This window comes from Globicephala melas, chromosome 10 (genome assembly GCF_963455315.2).
Source record: "Globicephala melas chromosome 10, mGloMel1.2, whole genome shotgun sequence".
NCBI lineage: Eukaryota > Metazoa > Chordata > Mammalia > Artiodactyla > Delphinidae > Globicephala > Globicephala melas.
Genome location: NC_083323.1, coordinates 14,542,124 through 14,562,147, shown reverse-complemented (window position 1 = coordinate 14,562,147; position 20,024 = coordinate 14,542,124). Strand labels below are relative to the sequence as shown.

The 20,024-nt window shown below is 44.4% G+C and overlaps 1 protein-coding gene across 1 annotated transcript in view; it reads right to left on the bottom strand.

Annotated features, from left to right (window-relative positions):
• Positions 1-20,024, bottom strand: part of BPIFC (BPI fold containing family C) — a 55,164-nt gene that overhangs the window by 16,742 nt on the left and 18,398 nt on the right. The window contains exons 4-14 of the mRNA XM_030856142.2: positions 18,994-19,117; positions 17,210-17,330; positions 12,202-12,330; positions 10,921-11,076; positions 10,737-10,800; positions 8,486-8,546; positions 6,080-6,171; positions 4,160-4,336; positions 2,919-2,972; positions 1,945-2,115; positions 1,232-1,299 (exon numbers count right to left, since the gene is read on the bottom strand). Of these exons, the coding sequence (XP_030712002.2) occupies positions 1,232-1,299; positions 1,945-2,115; positions 2,919-2,972; positions 4,160-4,336; positions 6,080-6,171; positions 8,486-8,546; positions 10,737-10,800; positions 10,921-11,076; positions 12,202-12,330; positions 17,210-17,330; positions 18,994-19,117 (1,217 nt within the window). The remainder of the gene's footprint in view (positions 1-1,231; positions 1,300-1,944; positions 2,116-2,918; positions 2,973-4,159; positions 4,337-6,079; positions 6,172-8,485; positions 8,547-10,736; positions 10,801-10,920; positions 11,077-12,201; positions 12,331-17,209; positions 17,331-18,993; positions 19,118-20,024) is intronic.

The window sequence follows — 20,024 nt, the reverse complement described above, 5'->3', positions numbered from 1 at the left end:
TCTGGGCACTGTGCCTTTAGAATTTAATGGAGAAATTAGTCCTTCTTTGAAGGCCTGGGTAAAGTTGAGGAGAAAGCCTTCATGAAGTCTTTTATTTCTGGGAAGCCATATTACTTTTTGCTTTTATTGTTCCTTTTATTGGGAAAACAACATAGTTATAAAGAAAATTTTGAGGAAACAACCGACTCATAATCTCATAGTCTAACACAACCCTTCATTTGTAATTCACTTCCTTATCCAGATGGAAAGCTAGTTTACACGGCTGACTGTTGTGTTTATGCAGTTCTGTATTCTGTTTATTCCATTTCATATTATTTTATTGAAAACATTTTCCATGTTTCTACAATAGTCTTCCTAACCATCAATTTGACTTATGGTGATTGACTTATTTTTCTCTGTTGGTTTCCCAATCTTTTCAGACTAGGATTTCTTTGTCTGTTTTATTGCTTCCTTTTTGTCCTTTCATGGATTTAGTCTGGGCCACCTGATCATTCTGTATATCCTCCCCTGCCTCCCTCCGCCCCAGGTAGTCTGATTCATGGCTTTAGCTATGGGCTTTATTGGGCTGAGGAGAACGGGGTTTGCGGGTGGCTCTTCCCAGTGGTAATTAGTGTTCAATGATCTGTGTACATGACCTGCTCAAGCCCTTTCACACTGCATGGTTTGTGTTTGAGAGCCAGCCAGGCCGTGGGGCATGGTCTTGTTAAATTCTCCACTTTAGTAAAGGGATCAGAGTGTCAGAGCCTGAAGGTAAGTCAGAGATGATTTTGTCCAACTTCATTATTTTACAGATAAGGAAACTGAGGTTCAAAGAGGTTAACAGACTTGATCACGGTTCTGGAACCAGGGAGCAGGGATTTGAAACTTCATTCCTTGACCTCAAAGCTTCATGCTCTTTCTTCAATAGCATCCATTCTAAATTTGTTGAAGAGGAACTTTATTTTATACTGTTGTACCATTAGAATGAGAATTTACATTGTGGAATTAAATTTACAATAATTTTGTTGCCAAATTTATCTGAATATTGTCTGATGGGAAGAAAAAAGAAAAACTTCATAATTTTCAGTTAGGTCCATATTCTGAAATTATCTGGACTCTTATAGGAGAAATGTTTAAGTGATTCATGTTCTATTGAATGGTAACTTCACCTGTTTTGTTACTGTTCACTTGTCTCTAAGGTCTGTTGATTCACTTAGTACTACCATCCAACAGTCACATCAACTAAGCTTACCTGTTCAGAGATAAAGAGCAGATCAATCTTTGTCCCAAAATAGCCAGGGCAACATTGGTACTAGCAACCTGCAGAGAACAAAAGCGTACATTAGTAAGATGAGTGAATTTATCCATTTTGGCCATGAATATCATTACCTATGGTAGAAACATAAACTTCACTTTCACTCTCATCTCAAAAAATATTGGAAAGAAATAGCTCTAAAAATATTGTCTTGCAGGTAGGGAAACTAACTATAAAGACTTTTTGTTTGAAGATCTCCTTTAAATTATTTTTCCTTTTCTTCTAATCTCTCTTTTGCGTGTGTGGGGGGCAGTGGGGGGAGAGAGAGGGAGAGAGAGACGTCTCACTTAGGTTCATTGTTCAGTCATTTTCTCTCAGATTTTATTTGGCCTACATCTACTCAAATAAACTTGAATTCTACCTTGACTGACTTATTTCAAGAAAAAAAGAAATTTGGTTATCAATGTAACTGAAGCAGAGGGAAGGGCACACAGGACGTGGAGAAGCGGGGAGAGCTATTTTACAACATTTGGGGGTATGAGCACTGGCCTCCCATACCTACCCCCACCCCAGTCTCAACCCTGTCCTCTCTCCTAATCCATGGATCACATCCCATCCCTTCAAACATTTAGTAGACCCTGCTGGCCAGTGGTCTACTGCAGGAACAGGACTGGTATCCGTAGGCTGCCCTCCTGTCCCCGCAGACTTACAAAGTCCATGGAAAGGACGGTTTCTGCAGTCGAGTTCTTGGACTGGGTGAGTATCACGAAGGAGGCAGGGATGTCTAGGGTGAAGTTACCCGGTAATAAATTGACCACGGGAGGCTCTCTTGCCAAGACCTGTACCATGAAGGGCTGGGACAAGATGTACAGCTCTGCAATCTGCCCACATTCAGGGAAAGAAACAGAGATTGGGAGTCGTGAGTTGAAGAGGGGAAATAACAAATTTGGGGTGGCCTGTGGTGATTAAATCTTACATCATACAGTTAGAACAGAAAAAAACTCTTTAATAATTATAGCAATAACAACAAGATAATAATAATAACAGCTGCCATTTATTGAACACATACTGTGTGTCAGGCACCATGTCAGGACTTTTAGTATTATTGCATCTAATCTCCAAAAAATCCCTCCGAGGCAGGTTCTATCGGAATTCCCATTTCACAACTAAAGAAAATGAGTCTCAGAGAGGTTAAGTAATTTTCTCAAGGTTCAAGATGAGTAAGTTATAGAACTGGGATTCAAATCTAGGTCTGTCTGACTCAAGATCCTTGCTCTAAACCCAGGATGCTACACGAGCATCTCTCTGTCCTCCAGGGCAAACCTGAGCCTTTCAATATACTGTGTCCAATACTCAGATCCCATGACAGCATGATATTAATAGTTGTTTTAACTAAAGTCACAATGTGGCACTATTCCTTCCTTTCCCATTTAAGCTAATTATTTAAAGTGTGGTGGAAACTTATGGAAGGAACAAATGATTTATTCTGTGTACAATGTCTTTCCTAGTAACTTGTACTGTTCAGTTAATATTTGTGGATATCTGATTAAAAGAAAAACTCTTAAGAATGGAAATATGGATGCAAGCTTGGACCAGAAAGGAACATAAAGAAACAAAAAGTCTTCCAGAAATAATTGCAGTGAAACCAAATACACCATTAAGGAGTCAAACCCTGAGCACTCACCCAGGAGAGCATGTTGCCAAGGCCTTGAGAGTTGCGAATCAAATGGTTGAAAATCTGGGAAATGAAGACCATCATGTCACTGCAAGGTTTTTACCTGGGTTGTATTTTCAGGGAAAATGCAGCATTCCCTGTAATTTTTATGAATCATGAAGCTGTTGCACCAAAAATGCCTAGTGTTTGAAGGTGACTGATTATTTTATAGCCCAACCACAGGAAATCTGAGGCCCAGAGAGGTAAAGTGACTTGTCCTAGGTCACACAGGAAGTTACATTGCTTTTGAGTAAGGGCCTTTTAACCTTAGGAACACAGTGTATATCTTATGGCTACGATCCATGTGTAAACATTGTACAGTGGTTAACAATGTCTTGTGTTATTGTCCTCTTTTTCAGAGGTTACTGAGACATGATGCATAAGCAATTTATCTTCATAGATGAATGGTTTTCAAGTCTGAAGCTAGAAGTGTCTAATTCTCAGTACTGTATAGCAGCTGGTGTTGCCATCAGCATTTTGAACACAAGACTTATAATTATTTGTATAATTAAGGCCTAGAGAATGAAAAGATACATAAGGAATGCTCAATAAAAGTTGTTAGTTGACTGGTAGAAGAGAGAGTTCTCATTATAAAAGGGAAGGGCATGACAGAGGATCAATGAATATCTGTGCTATTTACTGGTCATTGTAGATGTCAGTTGTAATTACTAACAGGAGAAATCTTTATGTTGGCATAACACAAATAATAAAATAATAATGATGATGATGATGATAATCAACACTTAGAGAGCATGTAGTCTGTGCTAAGCATTGGTCTGAATGCTTTACGTATATTTAAACCTCTTTAATGCCCATAACAACCCTATGAGTATGGAACATTATTATTCCCATTTTCCAAATGATGAAATCTGGCACAGAGAAGTTAAGTACATTGAAATTACCAAATTTTCATAGGTATTTGTCACAGGTAATAAGTAGTGGAGGGGCTTCTTGGTATTATTGAAGATCAGTCTAGAAGAACAGTGGCCCAGTATCATAAAAAGCTGAAATTAGCAGAACTGGAAACCCAACAACTCCCCAACTAGTATCAACATTCATTCCATAATCCCTTCATTCATTGTCCTGCTAGGAGTGATAATGTCTACAAAGGCCCAGGAATAGAAACTATGACATAAAACCCCCCATAATGGGATACTTATAACAAGATTAAATGTTGGTGTCAATTGTCATCATCCGTTAACTCTCCTCACCTTTTTTGTGGTGAGAGTGACGTTGAAAGCCCCAGCTGTAAAATAAGCATAGGACGCAGATTTAAAGAAATACTCGGAGATTCCAATGTAGATCATAGAGTCATTGTGTTCCGGGAGCACAAAAGGAACTGATGAGAAGGGGGGATCTGTGAGGTTTTCCAGGGGGTAGAATACGCCCTGTGGGGAAACAGAGAGAAAGACCAGTGTTATCAGGGGAAGACTGGAATGTGCAGGACTAAAGAAGGTGGACCCACTCAAGTCAGAATAAGGAATATTCCAGAAACTCAGTAGGGTTGAAAAAACCACGAGTCCTCTGACTCCTTGACTGGGGACTATGTTTCAGAGCTCTGATGACTTCTTGAGCATATCTGAGTGTGTCTGTCCACCCTGGGGTGTAATCCAGTGAGAAGTTCCTTGTTAGTCCTCTTCTCAGAGACAGGAAGGCAGGTGAATGTAGCTGGAGGGGACAGCTCTGAATAGTTCCTGAAGTGTCATGTAGAGATGTCAAACTTTTGACCTTCAAAATCCATAACTTCTGAGCATCTGGGGCATCACAGAAAGACTCAGAAGGACCCAGGATTCTAAATGGCTCAAAGCATTTTTGTGGCATTTTTACTGCTGCCTTCATAAGGTATAGGCTGTTATTACAAAATGGTGTCTTGTGTAATATTTAACTGAGTTGAATGACTCTGATTGAAACATAAGCCAACATACATTAAAAAAAAAAAACCAATGGGGGCTTCCCTGGTGGTGCAGTGGTTCAGAGTCTGCCTGCCAGTGCAGGGGACACAGGTTCGTGCCCCGGTCCGGGAAGATCTCACATGCCGCGGAGCGGTTAGGCCCGTGATCCATGGCCGCTGGGCCTGCGCGTCCGGAGCCTGTGCTCTGCGACGGGAGAGGCCACAACAGTGAGAGGCCTGCGTACCGCAAAAAACAAAAAAACAAAAAAAGAATTCGCCTGCCAATGCAGGAGACACGGGTTCAAGCCCTGGTACGGGAAGATCCCACATGCCTCTGAGCAACTAAGCCTGCACGCCACAACTACGGAGCCTGCGCTCTAGAGACTTCAAGCCACAACTACTGAGCCCACTTGCCACAGCTACTGAAGCCCGCGTGCCTAGAGCCCATACTCTGCAACAAGTGAAGCCACCACAATGAGAAGCCCACGCACCACAACGAAGAGTAGCCCCCCAACAAAAAATAAATAAATTTTAAAATAAATTATATTTACTTTGGGACAAAAGCACAGTTAATCACTTTTCTAGAATCAGCAAACACTTTTTTTTTTTTTTTTTTTTTTTTTTTGCGGTACGCGGGCCTCTCCCTGCTGTGGCCTCTCCCGTTGCAGAGCACAGGCTCCGGATGCGCAGGCTCAGTGGCCATGGCTCATGGGCCCAGCCGCTGCGCGGCATGTGGGATCTTCCCGGACCGGGGCAGGAACCCGTGTCCCCTGCATCAGCAGGCAGACTCTCAACGACTGCGCCACCAGGGAAGCCCAGCAAACACTATTATCATGTGTTAATGGCCCTGACAGAGTTCAGCAGCCCTCAGTTTGGTCGACTAACCTGAGAGCTAGGAATAGAACTATCTATATTTATAGGCTACTGATCTGTTGAGCCCTAATGAATGCAGACTATTCTACTCGCTGCCCCTTAGTCTGCAGCCTTACTCCCAGAGGCAGAGACATCTCGATGCTTTTCTTGAAGAAGGCAGACATATGCTGTGCAATCCAAGCAATCATTTACCAGTCCAGAAGATGTTCAAGAGTCTTTTAAAGGAGCATAAACATGAGAGAACTGCTTGAAAGAAAATTAAACTGTTGGAAGAGAATGTAGTTATATTTCCCTCTGCATGTAATATTTGTTCCTTGAATAGTGGTATTGATAGCCAAGCTTAGGACTTTGATGATGATAAAATTACCTTCAAATTCAGATCAATGTAATTCTCAGTAATTTCTGGAGAACTGATTAGGGAATAATCCAGCAGGGTATAGTTGTCAACGCTTCTTAAAACTAAATAACAAAGAAAAAAGAAAATTTACATTTATTAAAGGTATAGTATAACACATGGTTAATATTTATCCAGAACAAGTTTTTAATCCTCTGTTATTTAAAACAAAATTAACCCTTACCCTGTTTCATAAATAATACTTGCTCACTTTTCAAAACCCAGGAAAAGTAGATAAATCAAAAGAAGAAAGTAAAAACTCTTCTTTATCACACTGCCCTGAGAGAACCATCAGTAAAATTTTGGTACATAGCCTTTTATGCATGCTCCCAGAAGTAAAGAAATTTGCCCACAGCAACCTAGGACATGGCAATCCTCCACTGGTTCTTTCCTCATCTTTTCTACATCTTCTTTCTCTTTCCCTACCTCTCCAATCTGTTCTTTTTTATTCATCTATCTGCATCCACTCATCAATCCATCTGTCCAGCCATCATCTCCTTTCATCCCTTTATCAAGTTAATATCTATGAACCTAGTGTGAGTTAGGCACTGTGCTCGGTGTTGAGAACACGGAGAAGACTCAACGTCCCTGCCCTCAATGAACTCACAGTCTGAAGGAGGAGACAGACATATAAACAGGAAATTATAATACAGCGTAATAAGAGCAGATCTGTAACTGAGCTCCAGAGGGCCTACTACAAACATAGTCTTATAGTCTTCCCCATCTTGGTATCAGTAATTCCACTCTTCCAATTTTCTAGTTGCTCAGAGTAAACCCTGGCCTCATGCCTGACTCCCCTCATGACCCACATTCAATGTGTCAGCAAATACCACTGTCCCTACCCTCCAGGTACATCCGAAACCTGAACATATCTCACCATCTTCGTCACTCCATCCAGGTCACTGCCTTCCTTGCTCGTATAGGTCACTGCACTAGCCTCTTAAGTGGTCTCCCTGCTTCCACCCCTGAATCCTGTCCTATTATTAATAGAGAGAAACCAGAGGGATCTCCTTAAAATATAAGTCAGCTCATGAAAGCTGTGCTCAGAACTCTCTCAGGACTTCCCATATCAGATGAAGAGCCAGGCTTTGTAGTGACCTACAGAGCCCTGAAGGTCTAGCCGTCTGCTTTCTCCTCGTTCCCTCTGCTCTCGGGATGGACTTCTCAACATCCCTCAATGCGCCCGGCAGTGCTCCCACATGGGCCTTTGAGCCTGCCGTTTCCTCTGCCTGGAATGTTCTTCATCCAGATCTAGGAGCGGCGTACTCCCTACTTCATTCAGGTCTTTACTCTAATGCCAGCTGCTCAGTGGCGCCTCTCCTGGCCATGCTATTTTAAACAGAAACCCCTCGTCAGCTCCTTCCCTGCTTTATTTTTCTTCTTACCACTTATCGCAACGATACCATAGATTTTACTTATTATCTTGCCGGCTGGCTGTCTCCTCTCACTAGCCCCATGAGGGCAGGGATTTCTGTCTCACAGGCTTACTGCGGCATCCCCAGCACCAAGAACAGCACCCAGCCTATTACAGGGGCTCAGCATACCGTGGCAGGGTGCGGGTGCGGGGGGGGGGGGGGGGCGTAAGTGGATGGAGTGCAAAGAGAGATCTGCCCCGAAGTGTCATGTGAGTGTTGAGGAGGCGGGACTTTGGGGTGTGGGCTGTCAGGTAGGATTTCTTGGGAGAGACTATGCCTGAGCTGAGCCTTCAGAGCTAGAGGAGTGAACAGGACAAGGGATGCCTGCGGGGTAGGGAGCAGAAGGGGCTGCATCCCTCGGGGCTTAGCACAGTGCTGGCAAAGAAATGGGTGCCCTGTAAATACCTCTTAAGTGAATAGATGGATGGAGGGGAGGAAGAGAAAGCTCTTCTAGGCAGAGAGGACAGCATGACTGGAGGCAAGGTGTGAGGCGGTAGAAGCAGTTTGATCGCAGACAAAGGTGCAAGATGAAGCCCAGAGAGGCGAGAGGGAGCCAGAGCACGGCAGGTGGGTCTCGCAGTCCATGTTAAGGTATTTGGACTTGATCCTGAAGGCAGCTATAGGAGCCACTGGAGGGGTTAGAACCAGGGGATAACTGGTCAGGATGAGCATTCATCATTCTGAAGAGGATGGATTTAGCCCCAGAGCTGGGATTCAGGCTCACGACAGTTTAATTCTTTGCCTTGCATCTAGTTTCCTGAAGTCACCCCCACCTGCAGTGAAGCTGGTTAGCAGCAGAAAAGAGCGGGACCTGCACACGGGCAGGTCCTCCCATGCACCTTCCTGCGGTGCTAGTTTGCAGAGGGGAAAGCAGATGGGGGAGCTGGAGCAAAGCACACCTGGAGAGCACCTGCGTGTGAAGGTGGGAGGAGAAACACCCAGAAGAGACAGTTCTGGGACTCACCCTCCAGCATGCTGAGGTTGGCATTCAGTGCCTCCACCTCACTTGTGATAATGGGACAGAGCTGGCCATAAAAGGAATAAAAAAAAAAATGCAGGTTATCACATTGTACTGGAAACCACTGTTTAAGGGCCTAGACCCCAACAAAGGCCTTCCAGTGAGGAGACATTCTCCCTTTGGACTCTCCCTTAAATTAGTTGATGCCTATGGGCCTCAGGTTCCGTATGTATGGGTGGCATGACATAGAATGCTGGCTCAACTTCATAGCAACCGGGACCACACCCACTCAGCCCCATAAAAGAACAAGCCCTTGGCTTTCATCTCTGCAGCATGACAGGGCATGTGCCCCAGTCCATGTTAGTGCTACGACACCTGGGGAACCTGCTGCCTGCACGGCTGAGCCTCTCCCAATGGCAGGGATGCCCCTGCCTGCCACCTCTGCCATCAGCATGCCAGGCCCTGCCAGGGAGAGTTAGAGCAGGGCCTTTATTTCCTTGCTGGGCTGCTCGGAGAGCCCATTAGATCAGACATCTATTTAGATCAGAGCCCCTTTTGGAATTAGAAAATCAATTTTGAATCAGACCCAAGCACATCTGTAGGAAGCAGGAAGAGTATCAAGCTCGATGCCGTGTGCCAGGAGTGTGCTGAGCACGCAGTGTGGTGGTTATTAGCAGAGGCTCAGGAGCCTGGCTGCCTGGGGTTGAATGCCTTGGCAAGTTACTTGTACTCTCTGGCCTCAGTTTCCTCATCTGCAACGTGGGGATGATAGCTGTATCTACTGCGTCAGGTGATTGTGAGTAGAAATTGAGGCAATCCATGTGAGATTGCCCAGCTCAGAGTAAGCATTCAGTAAATGTTAGCTGTTGCCAACCTCATTTCATCCTCACTACAGTCCTGAGAGGCAGGCACTACTGGCCCCTATTTACAGATGGAAAACAGAAGCTTGGAGAGGGTAAGCGAGTTGCCAGGAGCTAGATCAGTAGGATGTGAGATCTGGCCTGACGTGGCTACACAGCTGTGGTCTGAGCACCCTTGGCCTTTTCTAGCGGCACAGAGGGAACCTAGAAGCAAAGCATCTACGATCTCTAAGTCATACACAAGCTCCAGGCAAACTTAACTATTGGCTTCTTGTCGGAGGCCAAAGGACCATGCCTTGTTTTGAACAAAGGAATGATCAAGTGTGGGGTCCCTGAAAGCAACAGCACTGTTTCCCAGGCACTCTTCAATATGCACATCCACTGGCACTCAGCACCTTTCAGGTAAGGACGGGAAAGGCTGCGAAGCTTCAGTGTCCCCTGACCAGCCGGACAACCTTGTTAGACAAGCTGCTTGACGTCTCTGTGTGTTGATTTCCTCACTGACATTCATTATGCACCTACTGCCTTCCAAGTGCTGAACTGAACACAAGGGGGCTGGAGACAGCCAGACACCATCCTTGCCCCTCTTTTCCAGAAAGGAATCTCCCTTCTTTTCCCGTCCTCCTCACCTCTCTCCTTGTCTCCCCAGAAATGTGGGTAAAGCGTTCAGGGAAGATATTGTCAGGAACGGAAACAGGGCACATGGCCAATTCCATCTTTCCCTTCCTCGGACACTGACTTCTGGCATCAAGATACTTGGATGCCATCTTAACGTATACTGTTTCACTTGGCTGGGAATATTCTTTCTTCTTTCCCGTTCCTTACTTATTCAATTCCTACCTATATTTGAAGGCTCAGTTCAAGTCCTGCACTCTCCAAAAATATCTCCCAGGATAGGATACTCCTAGGCTCTATTTACTTAATCTTTCCAGTTCTCTGAACCCCCTCAGTCCAACCTAATGACCATGTAAGTATGTACGAAATTCAAATACTTATTCAGTTGCAGTTTCACAAGTCTGAGCTGGTTTTTCCTAAACAGACAAGTTTATTCCTTTTCCATATCCTCAACAGACTCTAGCCTAGAGTGCTGGGCATGTAGTAGGTACACAATAAACGAACTCTTTTTGACTGTTTGCCCACCCTGGGGCGAGGACTTGAGGGAGGGAATGCTGTACTATTTATCTCTGCAGCCCTAGCACCTACCATTCTGTTTGGCACACAGTAGGCACTTGAGAAACTACTAAGTTGCAAAGGATAATGTGTGTGAAAGTGCCTTAGATGGTGCTTAGCACACGGTAGGTGCTCAGGAAAGGTTTAGTGACTAAAAGCTAATCAAAGCACGGCAGAACTGCTGCTGATGGCATGTTACTATGGCTGTATAGCCTCTAAAGACTTACCATTTTATTTAAGTTCTTTAGAATGGGTTTCTCCATGGGCTCAGCAAAGGAGTTATATAGGACACTAGGAAAAAAGAGATTACAAAAGGGCTTACACAGGATCATATCTGCCAGTTCATAACTGCCCCTAGGTGCCACGTGAGAACCCAGCTCCAGACTGTCCACTGCCCACCAGGGTGCTCACCTGAGCTCTCCAGAAAACGAGATGTCATTGCGGCTCACTTGGGCATTGCAGTCTTGGAGCTTCAGGACTGGGTGACCAAAGTCATTCCGGGCCAGGACAAGTATACCGGTGAAGTAGACCCCAGAGAGAAGCAAGTTAGCTCCTCCTGTGTCTTGGCTGTTGAGGGAAGAAGTGCAAGGTTACCCAAGCCTGGGCAGGGGTGCAGATGGATCTTGTTTCTCTGATTAGCCATAGAATCTAAGCCCCAGGAGGGCAGGAACTTCATCACCTCTGGATTCCTGGCACCTACAACAGGTAGGGGTGAATATTTACTGAACAAATGAAGTAACAAATATGTGAATGGTGACAGCTCTAGGAACCTTGCATTTATTTCATCTTGAGTGCGCTGGCCCCCATAGTGGTTGAGCATGTATTAGGCACCATTCATATACGATGCTTGTTTGGAGGAAGAACATAGGGGTCAAGGTGGCCACACCTTATTTAGGAGGGGCATAGATGGGGAGGTGACACTTAGATGTCATCTGTGAACTCCTTGAGGGAGTGGTGCTATTCATCTCCATGCCCCAGGATTTAGCTCATGGCCTGACACAGAATAAGCACTCAATCTATGGTTGATGAGTCAGCAAAGAAATGAATAATACATGAATCTATGTTTCTTATGGGGGAACATATTATATCCCTACCGTCTACGAGACTGGAGTTCTTGAGACAGGGATGAATGGTACTCAGTACCATTTATAAATGGATACAGTCAGTAGGTACTCAGTAAATGGATACTGAATGACCAAATGGATGAATGAATGTGTCATCCTGGGGCATCAACCAAGGCAGACCTAAACATTACACCCACACAGTGACTTACACATAGTAGGTGGTTTGTAACCGTACCATGAATTTGATCCTTTTTTTTTATCTTCTTTTCTGGCCACAGCCCATGGCATGTGGGATCTTAGTTCTCTGACCAGGGATCAAACCTGTGCCCCCTGCAGTGGAAGCGGGGAGTCTTAACCGCTGGACTGCCAGGGAAGTCCCAGGAAATCTTAAATGACATGCTGATCAGTGGCTCTGCCTTTAAGGGAAGGATGCTTTTCAGCCCCCTCCTCCCTGCCCTCAGTAGAGATATTCTGATTTAAATCTCTCCTGGAAAGATGCTCTTGAGAAAGATGGTTAATGGCTGAGGGAAAGAAGCCTAACGTCAAACACATTGGCAACTTTATCTACTTCTGATTTCTTGCTCCGTCTCCCCCAGAACAGCAGTAGACTTCTCAGTGGAATACTCACAAAAGTGGAGACTTGATTTCCCAGTCTGTGCTGATGTTGGCAGTGCCGTGCTTGATCAGGGCCCTGATTCCCACCCCAGGCACAAAGGCTAGTGAAGTATTTGGAAGTGAAAAGGCATTGATTTTTATGCTGTAAAACAGGAAACAGAGGAGTTAGTGCAACTCAGCCAGCACATCTCTAAGTAAGGCAAAATCGGAAATGCAGTGGTAGAACTCCCAAGATGGGCAATTGTGAATTCCTATAGAGCAGGGGTCCCCAACCCCCGGGCCACGGGCCGGTACCGGTACACAGCCTGTTAGGAACCGGGCCGCACAGCGGGAGGTGAGTGGCGGGCAGGCGAGCGAGCCCTTCATCTGCCGCTCCGCATCGCTCCCCAGGAAACGGGTCCCTTGTGCCAAAAAGGTTTCGGACTGCTGCTATAGAGGAAGGACCCTTAGGTATGCAGTGCAGCCTCACGGCACTGCCTTCTAATTCCTCTCACACCCTTGGCAGGAAGCCCCTTGTATCTAGCTGAGGGGAGAAATGAGCAAGTTTAGGAACAGATTTGCAAACAATCAATCGACTTCTTTAGTTTCTTTAAAGACAAAACACTGCCATCATTATTTTTCCCTTCAGCTGTCCCAGTGTTTCTCAATGCGGGAAACATTAACATTTTGTTTGTTTGTTTGTTTGTTTTTGTGGTATGCGGGCCTCTCACTGTTGTGGCCTCTCCCGTTGCGCAGCACAGGTTCCGGACGCGCAGGCTCAGCGGCCATGGCTCACGGGCCCAGCCGCTCCGCGGCATGTGGGATCCTCCCGGACCGGGTCACGAACCCGTGTCCCCTGCATCGGCAGGCAGACTCTCAACCACTGTGCCACCAGGGAAGCCTAACATTAACATTTTGGATGGGACAACTATTTTTTTGTAGAGGACTGTTGTACAAATTGCAGGATATTTGGCATATGTACCAACTAAATGCCAATCGTGTCCCTCCCCCCACCCCTAAATCATCAGGACGATAAACAGCATGCCTTCCTCCCAAATGTCCTCTATGTGGACAGTATCTTCCCTAGTTGAGAAATTTATTTTAGAGCATTAACTCCCCCTAGGATTCTCTGAGCTGTCACACAGGTAACTAGAGGCAGTAGGTGGCATGCAACATACATAGGTAGATGGCCACGTGCATTATGTTAAGTTATTAGTATGACCATCTATTGAGCAATTACTACCTGCTAAACACTGGAGTAAGCACTTCACATGTGTTACCTCATTTTAACCCTCACCATAATCCTATGAGGCTGCTGCTGATTTTGCAATCTGCAATTCAGAGATGAGAAGATTAGAAACTTGGCTGAAGTCATAGATAAGTGGTAGAACCAGACCTGGAAGCCTCCTCAATCTGTCTTCAGGCTTCTTAACCAGGAGGCTATGGCGCTTCGTGCACCGTGCAAAGGGCACTGGGCTCGGAGCCAAGTTTTGTGCCAGCTGTACAACCTTGGGCAAGGCACTTAACCTCTTTCAGTCAGTCACTGAAAAGAAGTGTGACTCATGGGAAGGTTGAGAAGACAAAATGAAGCCATCTGTGTATAACTGTTGCACGGGAGAAGGCACTGTTATGAACTAAGATTAGGGAAAATTTTAAAATGTGACAGCCAATAAGAAACGATTATTTGTTATTTCCTCTTTTCTGCATCCTTTCCTACCTATTCTCTGTCAAATATCCTGAGGATCACTGTGAAAAGAGGATGGTAGAGATTAATGTATCTTGGAAATATTTTCATTTTGATACGTATAGGTCTAACTCATTCTTTGTAATTGCTGCAGAGTAATCTAAGCTATGGATTAAAAAAAATCATTGCTTTGTGGGTAGACATCTAGGTTGTTTCCAGTATTTCTGCATTATAAACAGTGCCACAGTGAACATCCCCATATATGCTGTTTGTGTAGATGTTTCTCTAGAGAGGGTGCTGAGAAGTGGAATTGTTGGGTCAAAAAGCATGCCTAAAAAAATCCTTAAAAATCACCTCCTAAAATAGCACTGTCTAGGGGCTTCCCCGGTGGTGCAGTGGTTGAGGGTCTGCCTGCCGATGCAGGGGACACGGGTTCATGCCCTGGTCCGGGATGATCCCACATGCCGCGGAGTGGCTGGGCCCGTGAGCCATGGCCGCTGAGCCTGCGCGTCTGGAGCCTGTGCTCCGCACTGGGAGAGGCCACAACAGTGAGAGGCCCGTGTACTGCAAAAAAACAAAAAAAACAAAAAAAACCCCACTGTCTAATAGAAATATAATGTGAGCCGTATATGTAATTTAACATTATCTAGACACATTAAAAATGGAAAATATTATAATTTGAACATGTAATCAATATAAAAATTGTTAATGAGATATTTTATTTTCCTTTTTCAAAAATAAACAAAATACAGTATGTGTTTTATATTCATGATGTACCTCAATCTAGATATTGCATTTTCAACAGAAATTCTTGACCTGTATTTAGAGCTGATAAAATTTTCAATTGAAAGAGTAAACTTACATACTCAAATTGTTCCAGACTTAAAAGTTCTTCAGTAACTGAATCATGTGAGTTTTTAAATTAAAACTGAAATTAAAAAAATTAAAAATCCAGTACTCAGTTGCACTAATCATACCTCAAGTGCTCAATAGTGACATGAGGCTAGCAGCTCCTGTTTGAACAGCACAGGTCTGAAATTATTGTACCAGTTTATCTGCTCCCACTAGCAATGCATGGGAATACCTGTTTCTCCTCATCTTTACCTTCACTTTATATTACAGGAATCACCCTGGTTTTTCTGCTGTGGCATTATCATCAGTGTAATTAAATCATTAGATTTGTAAATATATATTTAATGTTCATCTCTCTCACTGGACACTAAAGGCGTATCTGTGTCATTCACTACACTATACCCTATGCCTAGAACAAAGCCTTAGTACACAGTAGGTGCTCAACAAATTCTTGTTGAATGGCTGACTGTATTATAATTAGAGCATCTGTCATATTAGACCATGAGGCAAACGAAGCCAGAGGCCAGAGTTAAGGATAGGGGAACAGAAAAATACAAGACTGTTGTATTCTGATGAAACTGTGGGGCTTCAATAGGATTCTTCAACTGTTTTTTTGGGGCGGGGGGCATAGTTGCTTTACAATGTAGTGTTAGTTTCTGTTGTACAACGAAGTGAATCAGCTATATGTATACATATACCCCCACCCCGCTTGAACCGCCCTCCCACTACCCACCTCATTTCATCCATCTAGGTCTCCGCAGAGCACCGAGTTGAGTTCCCTGCGCTATACTGCAGGTTCCCACTAGCGATCTGTTTTACACATGGCAGTGCACATATATCAACCCCAATCTCCCAATTCATCCTCCCCACTGTGTCCACACACCCATTCCCTATGTCTGTGTCTCTATTCCTGCCCTGAAAATAGGTTCTTCTGTACAATTTCTCTTCAGAGCTTCTTATTTGTGAGACAAAAATGAACCCTTATTTCATCTAAGTCACACTAGTTTTGTTATATTCGGCTGAACATTTTTCCTGGTTCGTACCATCACCCCTACATACCCCAGGGAGCTGAAAGATCTCTGCTTTAACCTATTTCTATTCTTGTTCCAAAACACCTGATGTTTGTCAAAGATGTTTATCAGTTACACCTCAAAGGAAACTCTACAGTCGTCCGCCCTGAATCAGTTCCAGCCTAAGTGCAAAGAGCAGCGTCTGTGCCAAGGAAACGTAGAAGCGCCCAAAAGTTGCCTTTGCCTCGTCACCGTGCTAAGATCTCCGCCCAAAGAGGGGACTCGTACTTTGCTAGGCACAATGAGTGCCGGGCGCAAGGGACTGTGCATGCAGCACTGTTCCTGGAAATCTCTGCCCTTTTCCCCAGTTTCTGATGATGCACTGGCCTCTTACTCCTTAAACATCTCCCACTTTCCTCCCATGGGGAGAAGGTGTCTTTAGAGCATGAGCTCTCCCTTCTCCATTCCTTGATCAACGAATACAGTTTCTGCTCTGCTTTGCCAAACCTTGTCTCATTCATCTGGCATGAGAAGGACCCAGTTGGGGTCCACCCAATCTGAGAGGGTGGGTAACAATATAAATACAATCTCAAAACCCTTGGCTTGGGTGAGACAAGGATCTGGATCAATGTGGCAATTCCATTGTTCTTACACTGATGGTCTATGCTGTCACTAAGTATATCAGCTAATCCGTGTTCAGCAGCTTCAGTTTTATGAAGTATCTTCACATTTGTTACATCATCTGCTTTTTATTGTTTACTGATTCCGACAGTTGATTTTATTGCTGTAACATGGTAGAAAAGATTATAGCTGCCACCAGAATTCTTCTTAGGAAGAGAAGTTTATTGGTGGGAAAATTACTTGGAAAAGTATTTAGGATGATCCTTTGGTACCCAGGAGTGGGTGGAACTGCTATGCATGAGCCCAGGAGAAGAAACTGACGTTGCTCCAGAGAAGGAGAGGAGGTCTAGATAGCAAGAGGGCAGAAAGCATGTGCCTTGTAATCCACTCCTATGACCTCTGAAGTTTTGACTAAACTTTACAAAATAAGACAAGATGTAGTGAGAGCAGATTTGTTTGTGAGACTGATATTGAACCCTGCATCTAAGTTTATGGGGATAGGGGTAGCAATGGAATGAACAAGAATTTCATTTAGAATTCTGGGGGCAAGGTGCCCACAGCCGACATCTGCATCGAATTAGAACTCTCATTTTAGGAATGAGGAGAGGGCACTGAGTCTCTGAGCAGATGCGCCAGGTACACACAACGAGTGTGCAGCAGAGATGTGACTTGGACCCACGCGTTCTGACCCAAACACCACGTGCCGGCTCCATGACCCCTTTTTCTTGGGTGATTTATCTGATAAGCCTTTCACCAAAGGTTGGTTAACTTCTACTCCATCCTGGTGTTACACCAGGACTCACGGTGGCGTATCCACAACCCTGAGATTTTAAAGATTAATTTCACTGCTAAAAAGGTTCTTCTCTTTTACTTACTTTATAAGCTTGTAGTTCATATAATCAATTTTCAGAAATTTAGGAGATTCAGAACCTTTTAAATCTGGGATTTTTCTTTCCTTGACCATTTGCTCAATCATCTCCACCCCAGCTTGAATGCCTGTGAAGCAACCAAAGAAAATGTTTATTGATAACAAAGATGATGATGGCATAATATCATTAAACACACAAGTTAAATTTATTAAGTAAGCCATGCTCTTAGATACTGAGAAAACAGGATTCTAACAAGGTGGTTATTATTGTCCCTACTTTGCAGAAGAAGACACTGGTCCTCAGAGAGGCTAGTAAAATTGTCCAAGAACCCAGAGCTAACAGCATGGGAGAATGTTAACACAGGACAGTGTTATAGGAAAAGTACAAAGTATTATCGTTATCCAATTTCACAGATGAAGAAACTGAGCCTCAAAGAGGTTAATTCTTGCCTAAGTCACACAGCTAAGAACTGGGGGAGCCAGTAGTCAAATCTGGCAATTTGGCTCCAGAATCTATGCCTGATGGCCGGTTCCAGACAGTTATTCTACACTGTCCTTTTTCCCTCCTAGATTCTTTAAATTCAGGAATTTGGGACTGGAGGTCCATGGACTGTTGGGAACACTTGAAGCCCCTGAAATTCTAATGAAAGATTGTGAGTGGGTCATGTGTATGTGTATCTATCTCATTTTTTAGGGGAAAATTTTCCAGGGTTCACATTTTATTTTTTTATTTGCAGTACGCGGGCCTCTCACTTGTGGCCTCTCCCATTGCGGAGCACAGGCTCCGGACGCGCAGGCTCAGCGGCCATGGCTCACGGGCCTAGCCGCTCCGTGGCATGTGGGATCCTCCTGGACCGGGGCACGAACCCGTGTCCCCTGCATCGGCAGGCGGACTCTCTACCACTGCGCCACCAGGGAAGCCCCAGGGTTCACATTTTAATCAGATTCTCAAAGGATCCCAGCACTCCAAAAAGGTGAGCAACCACTGCTTTTGTTTAATCCTGGAATAAACCCATCTTTATGTAATAGCACCACAGAACACATTTCTCTGAGCTCGTGGAGAAACAGAGCCCTCTTCCACATTAAAGAGCTTGAGAAAAGTAACTTAGTAATGAAGAATGATCTTTTCATTTTTACCTTCTCAAGGAGGAAGTTTTGCTTATACCCCTTCCTTTACAGCTTAAGCTCACTTCCACTTATCCTATCCTTTTTGGAGATTAAGAAGAGCAGATTTTATCCTCTATAATACTGTGAATAATACTGTAATATGGAGAAGTAAAGACAGAATGTAAAGGATGGAACGATGGAACCGAAGGCACCATCAGACAGCCTAGGTTTGAATCCCAACCCTCACTTACTAGCTGTGTGACTCCGCAAGTTACAAAATCTCTCTGTCCTTCACTTTCCTCATCTGTAACGTGGGGACATTAGCAACTGTGGAGGTGTCTGTTCACATATGTGAAAATAACAGTAGGTAATATTTGTTGGGCATTTGCTATTGTGAGATTCTGTTCCAAGTACTTTATATGCTCTAAGATGTTCATTGTGTATGCATGTGCGGGGGAGAGAGAGAGGGAAAATATGAATCTGTGACGATGTTTGGATATGCCTATTGTTAAGGTGATTATTTTTTAGACAACACCTTTCCCCCAGCCATCTTAGTAGCTCTGGATCACCCCACTGTAGAGCTTGTCTCAGTCATGAGACAGACCAATCTGAGCTTCTGGATTTGGGTCACAGACTACACCTGGGAGGTGAGTACAGCCTGGCTTCTGAAAGCATCCAACTCACCATAGTCCAGAGCTCTCTGAGTAGCCCTCGCCTTGATTCCAGGGTAAATGGTCTGAGCGGATGAGATGTAGAGATTCCACAGGAGGAAACATCCCCAGAGGACTTGGACCATCTTTGTACACATCTGCAATTAGTCAACATTTATAGTCCCTTTATTATTCTTAACTTTTTCATTGGCCAATTCCATCTAGCATTTCTAGGCTTTCTCACTTTCACTGCTTACTTCCAGAACTTGCTCCAGCCATCCATCCATCCATCCAGTAATCATTTATTGAACACACTGGAACGTATTCTAGGTGCTGAGGGTGTAGAGATGACCTATGTGTGGCCCCTGACCTTTGCTTCCCACAGAATAGTGGGTGAATCAGACATACACACACAGGTGATTGTAACACAGTAAGATATAATGCAATGCAATACAAGAGTCTTACAAAAAATATAGCAATTTGGATATGCCTTGGGAAGGATAATGGGGGTGGGATGGGGGAATTCTTGAGTTTTAGAACAAATGAGTCAGTAGTTTGGAAAGGTGGCCTCAGTGGATGTGAGGCAACCACTTATCTGCTTAAAGATCCTTGATGACTCTCCTTGGCCCACAGGACAGACAGGTCTAAGCTCTTAGCATGGCAATCAAGGCCGCTCACAACTGGCTCCAAACTTCTTCCAAGCTCCTAGCTCTCCTCCTGTCTAAGTGGTAGTGTTCTGAGCTGACCACACTGAGCTATTTGCTATTCTTCAATTTGTCAGTTCTCTCATGATTGAGGGCTTTTTCGATAACCCTCCCAATGTAAACACACATGCACATACATCTCTTTCTCTGTCTCTCTGCCTCTGGGTCACATACCCACATCTGTCTGGTGAATGCATCCTCCAGGGCCAGCTCCAATGTTCCCTCTGTGAAAGCTCCCCTCACCAGGTCAATCTGACACACGATGGACTTGGAGGCAGCCCCACCTCTTCCACCACTATCCCTCCAGCCACTACACCAGCCAGTATCATTTCATGTGGATGTTTACAACTGCCTCCTTACT